The sequence below is a fragment of the Myxocyprinus asiaticus genome, chromosome 44 (genome assembly GCF_019703515.2).
Source record: "Myxocyprinus asiaticus isolate MX2 ecotype Aquarium Trade chromosome 44, UBuf_Myxa_2, whole genome shotgun sequence".
NCBI lineage: Eukaryota > Metazoa > Chordata > Actinopteri > Cypriniformes > Catostomidae > Myxocyprinus > Myxocyprinus asiaticus.
The window spans coordinates 2,943,733-2,954,607 of NC_059387.1; the positions used below are offsets into that span (position 1 = coordinate 2,943,733).

The 10,875-nt window shown below is 40.5% G+C and overlaps 1 protein-coding gene across 1 annotated transcript in view; it reads right to left on the reverse strand.

Annotated features, from left to right (window-relative positions):
• Nucleotides 1–10,428, reverse strand: part of LOC127434232 (myosin-IIIa-like) — a 160,368-nt gene extending 149,940 nt beyond the window's left edge. The window contains exons 1-3 of the mRNA XM_051686810.1: nt 10,345–10,428; nt 3,728–3,911; nt 1,554–1,688 (exon numbers count right to left, since the gene is read on the reverse strand). Coding sequence (XP_051542770.1) covers nt 1,554–1,688; nt 3,728–3,911; nt 10,345–10,346 — 321 coding nt within the window. The 5' untranslated portion in view covers nt 10,347–10,428. The remainder of the gene's footprint in view (nt 1–1,553; nt 1,689–3,727; nt 3,912–10,344) is intronic.
• Between the last annotated feature and the right edge of the window lie 447 nt (nt 10,429–10,875).

Below are 10,875 nucleotides of genomic sequence, written 5' to 3' on the forward strand. Positions count from 1 at the left end.
GAGAAGGGCCCCTACTCTTCAGGTGTTGCCTGTGCTTATGGCCACGAAGGCCTTCCCCTGTCACTGCCAGTGTTCATGGCCACGGAGGCCATTCCCCTGTTACTGCCTGTGCTCAAGACCACTGAAGTCACTCCCCTGTCACTGCAGTGCTCACAGCCACAGAGGCCGTTCCCTTGTCACTGCCTGTGCTCACGACCATGGAGGCCACTCCCCTGTCACTGCCAGTGCTCACGGACACAGAGGCCGTTCCCTTGTCACTGCCTGTGCTCACGGCCATGGAGGCCATCCCACTGTCACTGCCAGTGCTCACGGCCACGGAGGCCGTTCCCCTGTCACTGCCTGTGCTCACGACCACGGAGGCCATTTCCCTGTCACTGCCTGTGCTCACGACCACGGAGGCCGTTTCCCTGTCACTGCCTGTGCTCACGACCACGGTGGCCGTTTCCCTGTCACTGCCTGTGCTCACGACCACGGAGGCCATTTCCCTGTCACTGCCTGTGCTCACGACCACGGTGGCCGTTTCCCTGTCACTGCCTGTGCTCACGACCACGGAGGCCATTTCCCTGTCACCTCCTGTGCTCATGACCATGGAGGTCGTTCCCCTGTCACTGCGAGTGCCTACGGCCACAGAGGCCGTTTTCCTGTTACCTGACCTCGCTCCCATCCTGGAACCGTCTCTCCTCGCTCCCATCCTGGAGCCGCCTGTCCAGTTCCCTGTGGCCGTCAACAAGTCTGTTCAGTTCCCTGAGACTTTCCCATTCCCTGAGACTGTCAATAAGCCTGTTCAGTTCCCTGAGACTGTCAATAACCCTGTCCAGTTCGCTAAGCTTGTCCAGTTCCCTGAGACTGTCGATAACCCTGTCCAGTTCCCTGGGGCTGTTGATGAACCTGTCCTGTTCCCTGTGGCCATCACCGAGTTCAAGCGCCCGTGTCCAGTCCAGTCATTCCTTCCAGTCAAGCCGCCATAGTCACCAAGCCCAGTCAAGTCACCAAGCCCAGTTTAGGAGCTCCACCCTGGCCTGCTCTGCCTGTGCCACCCTGGCTTGTCTTGCCGGCTCCGCCCTGGTCTGTCCTGCCGGTTTTGCCCTGGACCCCACCTTGTTAATTTTCTTTATGCAAAATGTAATTTTCTATATTTGTCTTTTAATTTTTGGAAAGACCCAGACATATTTTTATGAGATTCACCCACTGAATTTAAAATCTGTCCAATCTGTTCCAATATACACAATCAGTAATCATTCCTAAGAAAATCATGGAGGTGTTGATACTAATCACATTTTATCAGCAGCATATTTTGCTTATCCTCCAGAACCAGATTACCACTGCTGTCATGTCCCATCAGCCCACACGGTAAAAGCAGTCATAAATCCATAACGCAATGCCCTGATTTACACACAAATTAGCACGTGCATGTCAACATGCTTCTTTTACATTAACAGTGATTGATTAAGGGCTATAAAAATGCTTCGCACATGTCGCACAACCAATGTGTGTGATGTACAGCAAGCTTCAATAAATAAAGCCCACATGCATGACATAAAAGGGAAGTGTACCTCTAGCACAAGCCATAGCTGGTCCCCATTCTTTACATCCTTCTTGAAGAACATTCCAAAGAACTTGACGACATTGGGATGGTCTGAGAGAGTTTTCAGGATGTTGTATTCAGCTTCAATCTCCTCATCAATATCCTGAAATAAAGAGATTAATTGAATTGAAATGAACACTCTAAGCTTCTTTATAGAAAGATAACATAGCCATTGCCCTGTGTTTCTAAATAGGGTTTCTATTACTTCATGATTACTTAGCCCAAAAGTTAAAATTGATGCTTGGTTCCTACTCTTTATGCTTTCCCCTCTTCTGCAAAACACAAACAAAGATATTTTGCTGAATTTTTGGGTTTCTCTTTTAATAGAATGTAATTCAATGAGGACTGAAGCTTCAATAATGAAAAAAAAGTATGGTAAAAGTATTATAAATGTACTCCATATGACTCAGCACCATATTTCAAGTCTTCTAAAGGCACATGATAGCTTTGTGTGAGGAACAGACCAACATTTATGCACTGAAAATCTACCCCTCCGCTGCGACTCACAATTTTATGGTGCTTTTTGGAGCTTGACAACCCCATTCCCTACTGACTTTCATTGTGTGGAAAAGAGCAACTTGAACATTCTGTAAAATATTTTCATTTGTGTTACATGAGGAAGTGAAGTCAGATAAGTTTGAAACAATATGAGAGTGAGTAAATAATGACACAATAATAATTTGGGGGTACATTTTAGGCATTCCTTAAACTTTTCAGTGCTGAATGTAGAACATATGGAGGACCTAATGAAAAAAAAATGTGACTCATTTTATTGAACTTATCAGTAAAACTGGAAAGGCCATGAAATGTCAACATTAATAAAGTGTCACAGCAGTACAGAATACATTGAACTAGATTTAAATAGCGTTTGTTGTTTTCCATTTTTTTTTTTTTTTATGTTGGAAACTGACTGTTTATAGATTGAACCTCGAGGATAAACAAATTTTAAGTGCTGATACGGCACAGAGGATTCTTCTGTTGGGCTTTTTGGCTTCAAAAGTGCTCCATATTTCTATTACCACACATAATTACTGCATTTCCTGTGTTTGAAAAGCATTCAAAATAAATATTTGTGCATATTTGTAGTACAATGACCACAGCAGCTGCGGACTATTAAATTAAGCCTAGGTTTATTTGTTTGAGATGAGTAATTTTAAATATACTGGCAGCCAAAAGCCATTGAAAGACTTCCAACCCTCCTTTCAGGACCTTCAAAGGGTGACTTGGAAAAACTCTGATAGAGTAAATGAACAAAAATTGCTCATTTCCCCAAAAGCCATCTCACCATGATTAGGCAGTCTGGGTATGTGCTGTGAGGGGGCTTTATATTTGCCCAATCATTAAAAGAAAAAGAAAATAGAGTGTGTGAGAAGGAAAATGATAAGAGAGAGAGAGAGAGCGAGAGAGAGAGAGAGAGAGAGAGAGAGAGGGAGTGAAAGAGAGTGAGTGAGAGAGAGAGAGAGAGAGAGAGAGCCTTTGGCATATCTGTAGGATGTGGATGTTCTGTTCTTTATATGACAGTGGCGAGTGGATGTTTTCAGTGGTTTGTAATGGTCTGCAGGCCTCTCTGCAGGCATAAACACTCTCAGGTAGACACAAATGCAAATATACATGCATCCGGGTGTGCACAAATGTGAACTGATTGCTGAACCTCCAGGGCCTATCCTGACCCTACCCTTAACCTTGGGTTTAGGAAAATCCAACATTGGGTTTGCTTGGTAACTTAAAGTTTGGACTTTATGTTACGACTTTGTATTTGTCAAAACAGGTCCCTTGAACAGGTCCCATAGGCATGCGTATTTGAAAGTTATGCAAGTTATTTAAAACGTACAGTTCAGACCCTCTCTGTTTGGATAAGCCACATTCAAAGCCATTTTAAAACCACACAGTCTATATTACTGTATGTACTAACATTGTCAGAAAAAAGGTAATGTGCAGGTTATGAGGGTGGATGGGGGGTCATATCATATCCCAATTTAACCCCTTCCCTTACCCATTGTAAAATCACTGTAACTTAACTGTGGCTTAATGCTTAAATATCCCATTATGATCCCCAAACACAAAGGTTGATTCGAGAAGAAAAAAGTATTGCTGAACAACTGCATTAACTGACATTAATTTTTTAAAGAGACGTTTACTTACATGGATTGGATCCAGGATTTTGACGGCTGCCTTGCTGCCATTAACCTTGTTAAGGACTTTGTAAACTTTCCCATAAGTCCCTTTACCAATAGTCTCAACTATCTCCCAGGTGTTGGTCGGATCTGGAAAGCTGTCAAAGACGATGGATTTTCCTGAGTGAGGAAACATCTTCCCAAGGGATCTCCTGAGGAGAAAGAGCAAATATTGAGTCTCAAAGCGGGTGTTCAGTTCAGTTATAGACAGGCCCACATGCTGCTTTTCTATTTGACATAAAACAGTTAGTACTGCAGAAGCATTATCTTTCTAAAATAAGCACACCTGTACAGATAAGATAACATATTTTTACAACCATATGAGGAAGAAAATGAACACATAATTTATATTTGCATTAAAGTTACTAATTCATATGACTGCTCGCATATAAAAAATATAAATAAACAGTGCACACTAATATGAATACAATGGACGTTAATGTTAGCCTGAGCACAGCAAACACTGTTTTTATCCTTTTGATCTTTAATTAGAAAATTCACAAAAATCTATGCTTTAATTTAAGTAAAACAATTGAAAGAGGGGAAATATCTCATTATTAAATAAATATATTTCTCCAAAAAACATTGGCCACAATTATTGGCACCCATAGTAATTCTTATGAGTAAAATATATCTGAAGTATTTTCCCATTCATATTTTAATTTTTAGTGCACCTGGGTGACTAGGAACATGAAATTGTTCAGTCATGACTTCCTGTTTCACAGGGGTATAAATATGAGGTAACACACAGGCCAAATTCCCTTAATCATCAATCACAGTGGGTCAGACTAAAGAATATAGTTCTGATGTGCGGCAAAAGGTTGTTGAGCTTCACAAAAATGGGAAGTGGATATAAGAAAATAGCCAAAGCTATGACCATTTCCACCATCAGGGCAATAATTAACAAGTCTGAATCAACTGGAGAGCTTAAGAATCGGCCTGGAAAAGGACGTGTCTATATTATCTCCATGCATGGTTCGAGTGGCTAAAGAATATCCAAGGATCACAGCTGGAGAATTGCAGAAATTTGTTGGGTCTTGGGGTCAGAAAGTCTCAAAAAAGAAAATAAATCAGACATCACCTACATCACCACAAGTTGTTTGGGGCGGGGTTTCAAGAAAAAACCCTCTGCTCTCATCAAAGAACAAACACAAGCATCTTCAGTTTGCCAGACACTACTGGAACTTCAAATGTGACCGGGTTCTATGGTCAGATGAAGCAAAAAAAGAGCTTTTTGGCAGCAAACACCAGAGATGGGATTGGTGCACACAGAGATGAAGTACCCAATGCCCACGGTTAAATGTGGTGCTGGATCTTTAATGTTGTGGTGCTGTTTTTTCTGCCAGAGGTCCTGTACATCTTGTTCGGATACATGACATCACAGACTCTATCAAATACCAACAGATAAAAAATAAAAACCTGGCTGCCTCTGCCAGAAAGCTTACAATGGGCCCTGGTCGGATCTTCCAGCAGGACACTGATCCAAAACAAACATCAAAATCAACACAAAAATGGTTCACTGACCACAAAATCAAGGTTCTGCCATGGCCATCCCAGTCCCCTGAACCCCACTGAAAATGTTTGGGGTGAACTTAAGAGGAGAGTCCACCAACATGGACCTCTGAATTTGAAGGATCTGTAAAGATTCTGTATGGAGGAATGGTCTCAGATCCCTTGCCAGGTGTTCTCCAACCACATTAGGCATTATAAGAGAAGACTCTGTTATCTTGGCAAAGGGAGGTTGCAAAAAGTATTGAATAAAAGGGTGCCAATAATTATGGCCAATGCATTTTGGATAAAAATATTTATTTAATAATGAGATATTTCCCCTGTTTCAATTGTTTTACTTCAATTAAAGGTTAGATATTTGTGATTTTTTTTGTTTTTTTTTTGTGAAAGATCAAAAGGATAAATAAATGCAGATTTTTTTCACAGCCTTCTTTGCTCATGTTTACCAAGGGTGCCAGTATTTTTGGTCACAACTGTATCTTTGCTATCTCATCGTATAACTTGATTTTGGAAAGTACACTATATTGCCAGAAGTATTCGCTCACCCATCCAAATAATTGAATTCAGGTGTTCCAATCACTTCCATAGCCACAGGTGTATAAAATGAAGCACCTAGGCATGCAGACTGCTTCTACAAACATTTGTAAAAGAATGGGCCGCTCTCAGGAGCTGAATTCCAGCTTGGTACTGTGATAGGATGCCACCTGTGCAACAAGTCCAGTCGTGAAATTTCCTCGCTACTAAATATTCCACAGTCAACTGTCAGTGGTATTATAACAAAGTGGAAGCGATTGGGAATGACAGCTACTCAGCCACGAAGTGGTAGGCCACGTAAAATGACAGAGCGGGGTCAGCGGATGCTGAGGCGCATAGTGTGCAGAGGTCGCCAACTTTCTGCAGAGTCAATCGCTACAGACCTCCAAAGTTCATGTGGCCTTCAGATTAGCTCAAGAACAGTGCGTAGAGAGCTTCATGGAATGGGTTTCCATGGCCGAGCAGCTGCATCCAAGCCATACATCACCAAGTGCAATGCAAAGCGTCGGATGCAGTGGTGTAAAGCATGCCGCCACTGGACTCTAGAGCAGTGGAGACGTGTTCTCTAGAGTGACGAATCACGCTTCTCCATCTGGCAATCTGATGGACGAGTCTGGGTTTGGCAGTTGCCAGGAGAACGGTACTTGTCTGACTGCATTGTGCCAACTGTGAAGTTTGGTGGAGGGGGGATTATGGTGTGGGGTTGTTTTTCAGGAGCTGGGCTTGGCCCCTTAGTTCCAGTGAAAGGAACTCTGAATGCTTCAGCATACCAAGAGATTTTGGACAATTCCATGCTCCCAACTTTGTGGGAACAGTTTGGGGATGGCCCCTTCCTGTTCCAACATGACTGCACACCAGTGCACAAAGCAAGGTCCATAAAGACATGGATGAGCGAGTTTGGTGTGGAAGAACTTGACTGGCCTGCACAGAGTCCTGACCTCAACCCGGTAGAGCACCTTTGGGATGAATTAGAGCGAAGACTGCGAGCCAGGCCTTCTCGTCCAACATCAGTGTCTGACCTCACACATGCGCTTCTGGAAGAATGGTCAAAAATTTCCATAAACACACTCCTAAACCTTGTGGAAAGCCTTCCCAGAAGAGTTGAAGCTGTTATAGCTGCAAAGGGTGGGCCGACGTCATATTAAACCCTATGGATTAAGAATGGGATGTCACTTAAATTCATATGCATCTAAAGGCAGGTGAGCGAATACTTTTGGCAATATAGTGTATAACATTATTTGGCTGCATCCGAAAGCTGCTATCTTTTGAGGGTGTATACAGAGTTAGGATGAAAATGAGGTGCCTTTCAAATGGTTTTGAGACCAGTTTTCCTAAGATATACATTCATATAAAAATGCTGTTGGTTAAGCCATTAAATGATTAGGCAGAAAGTCACCAAGTCAGCTGCTTTAGCTTTCAGATGCAGCCCTTACTTTCTTGATTTCGACAAGTATGTTCCTTTATTAACATCTCTGTTGGTCCTGCAGCAACATTCCTATCACCTAATCAAATTTTAGGAATGAGGAACGGGATAGGCATAGTGTTTGGCTTTGGGCTAGTGTTTGGCTCCCATACACTCATGGCAAAAGAAGCTGTTTTAACCACTCAATTATAATTGAAAGTTAATATATGCAGTATATAATGTGTAATTAGTCATGTTTACATTTTGCATTTATGGCGCTAAAGATAACGCTGATATGCTGTGTGTGGCCATGTGCACCCATCTGTTAGTGTTTTTTGTAGACTAAAAGCCCATTCACACCAAGAACGATAACTATAATGATAACTATGACCGTAAAGTTAAAAAAAAATATTATATTTTATTATATTATTATTATATAAAAAAAGAGAATATTGGAGTCCACAACTTTAACGATAACGACACAGAGGGAAGATATCGTTGGGATCACTTTCAGAGCAATTGTTTTTTCCAGCTGATGAACTATAAAAACATTGACAGCCAATCAAAATCCATCCAGCTTTAAGGTGCTCGAGCCGCAACATGCACTCATCTTCAAAATAACATATTCCAGCACCAAATTGCCACTTATTATAATACGCAAACTAAAACTCCTGCTGAAGAACCAGCAATGTTTTTCTGCATTTTTCTTCAGTATTAACGGAGATGAATGAAAGGCATTAAGGCATAAAATTACCTCACGTATCCACCACTAATGTCGACAACATTGTCTTATCTCTTTTGAAGATGTTTGTTTCCGTTTTTCTTTTGATTTCTTTGCAAAACGTGGAGTAGTAGTAGTTTATCTACATCCATTTTCTTGACTGTGTACATAACTGCAGCACGTGCTTAGAATAAGCAGAAAGTTATCGTCCATTGGTGTGGACGCTAATATAGTTATCATTACAATTATTGTTATAGTTATCTTTCTTGGTGTGAATGGGCCTTTAATCACATGACATGTTCTTGAAAAATGTCTCTCTTGAAAATGATCGCACAGCCATTTGCCCCAGCAAAGCAACTCTGCACTTCAGTGTGTTTATACTGACTGATCTCAACTGTATAAAGAAATCAACCATAAAAAGATGTTGGCATCAAAGATGTTGGCCTTTACAAAGATTTCCTGACAGTCCATGCTGGCAAGTTGTTTTAAACCACTGCAAAAAACACCTTCGTTTTGGTCAGATTTAGTTTGAAATTATGTCACATCCATTCTTGCTTCAATTCGCTAATCGTACAGTATAAATGAATGAACAGTCTATAGACCTACCATTTCACTATGATTTTAAGTGTAGTTAATGGTCTGGGTTTGGGGTAAGGTAGGGACTATGTTAGACAAACAAAAGATATTGATGCCAGAACACATTCTACTTTGCCAAAACAAGTAACTCTACATCAATACAAATCATTTTGTGGTTGTGTTCTTGGTGTTTCATAGGTGGTTACTTAATAGACATGGTCAACAGAACCAACCCCCAAGTCTCTGTCATATTCTGGTCTCCAGATATGGCTCATAAATCCAATCACTTACAAATGTAATAGCACACCTAAATTCAAACAAATTAGTCTGTGTTCCTTTTATATTGCATTAAAATGTTAAATATTAAACTGAAGTTGGCCAAAAGGATTGAAGTCAAAGTTGTACCCACTCATCTCAGTCAAATAGTTCCTAGAGAGCCCTTGCTTCCCATGGTTTAAATGCTCTATAAGGGTCTCATATATTGTTGTGATGGAGAATGTGAGCAGGCCTCTTTAATCTGAGTGAATTATGTAGGCCATGCGTCAGGCATCTTTTTGGTCTCTGCTTTGTTCTCTGCATGTGCCAAAGCACTTGAGCTAACATACCCTGCTGTGTCATCTACAAAACCACAGTAAAAAAGCTGGAGATTCTGAATGAACAACTGCAGAATTAATTTGGACAATGAAGTTAGCGCTGTGTACTTTTGTAGCATGTGAGCTAATTTCACAGAGATGTTATGTTGCCATTAAAGGCTTTCAGCTTTTCAGAGAGGAGAGTAGAAATATTCTGCTCAACTCAAGGAGAATAAATCAAGAGTTTTATGGATGCTTTAAGGTTTGTCTGAATTTGACTCACAAGGATTAAGGAATTTGCCTTATGCCCTCCAAAAAATACATATTTAAATATCAGGTATCAGTTCGCTCACCTCAAATTCACTTCATTTTCATAAAGGGATAGTTAACCCAAAAAAATTCTGTCATCATTCCTCACCCTTATATTGTTCCTAACCCATTTGATTTTATTTCTTCTATGGAACACAAATGGAAAAGTTTAGCAAAAAGCTGATGTTGCTCTTTTCAATACAGTGAAAGTGAGTGGGGACTAGGGTTGCCAACTGTCCCATATAATACCAATATTAATATAATATTAATATTGGTGTAACATTATTTTTCGTTCTTCCTTGTATTGTAATGTATTGATGACGTCCCATATTATTTTAGCAGTGAGGCACTTGAGGGGGACCCACTCCCTTCTCCTTCTTTTATGTTCCATGGAAGAAACCGCTTACGTATTTGGCAAGCCGTATGGGTTTGAAATGACCTATGGGTGAGTAAATGATGACAGAATATTCATTTTTGGGTGAACTAATCATTTAACTTTGCTTTAAAGTCTCTTAAAGTTTATTTCTAAATTCTTCATTGGTCATTCTGAACATGTAATGAACTTACCCAAGCTTCTGTTGTAGTTAAGGACATTACAGCTTTGCCACAAACTTCTTTAATAAAAATATAATGCTGTTATTGATACTAAATTTCATTCATCAAAGTTAGCCAGCTACTGGGATCACTAAATCCATATAAACATTGCTGTTGACAAAATCAGTCATAAATACTTTACAAAGTGTTCTTAAAAGGTAGCAAAAATATATTTAAACAATGGCTAAACAATCCTGCCGCCCTGTAAATACAAGTAGTAATCACTGATCTAATTATACCATCTCTTTAACAAATCTACTCACCATCTGTGTCCCTACAGGTTGAAAGTTCAAACACCTGTTTCTCTCCCAGAACTATAATTAAACCCACTCCCAAGATGTAACTGAGTAGTCCAGCATGTCACTTACATTCTTTTCCAAACTGGTCCATGAACATATTTTTGAATACTTCCATATTGAGCATGTTGAGGCGGTCGTGTGAACACTATGGAGGAGTTGACTACAGCTAAAGCTAATCTCAGCAAGCCATGCCTGGCACCAGAAACAATGCTAAGCAGCAGCAGATATGTTGGGATTAAAAGGAATTAGTTGAGAATACGCCATGAGCCTTTCCTCATTTAGATGCTCATTGATATTGGCGCCAAAGCTAGTTAGAGCAACTAATATACCTCTGAGGGGGACTACCTCTCTAACCCAAATAGAGTCACTAGACAGTGGCTTAGAAAGCATCATTATCCTTTGTTATGGTTTTTACACTAGAGGAAGCTGCTTCGTGTTGTGCTTAGAATTATAAAAACAAAGAACTTAGTAAAGTTCTCTTCACTAGTGAGATTCTTTGCTGTCGATTTTCTACATAGGCAGCTGCCTTAAAAGGCAGAATCTTATTTGAAATGGACCCTCCTAAGTGACTGATTTGACTGAAACTCTGTGCAAGTAATT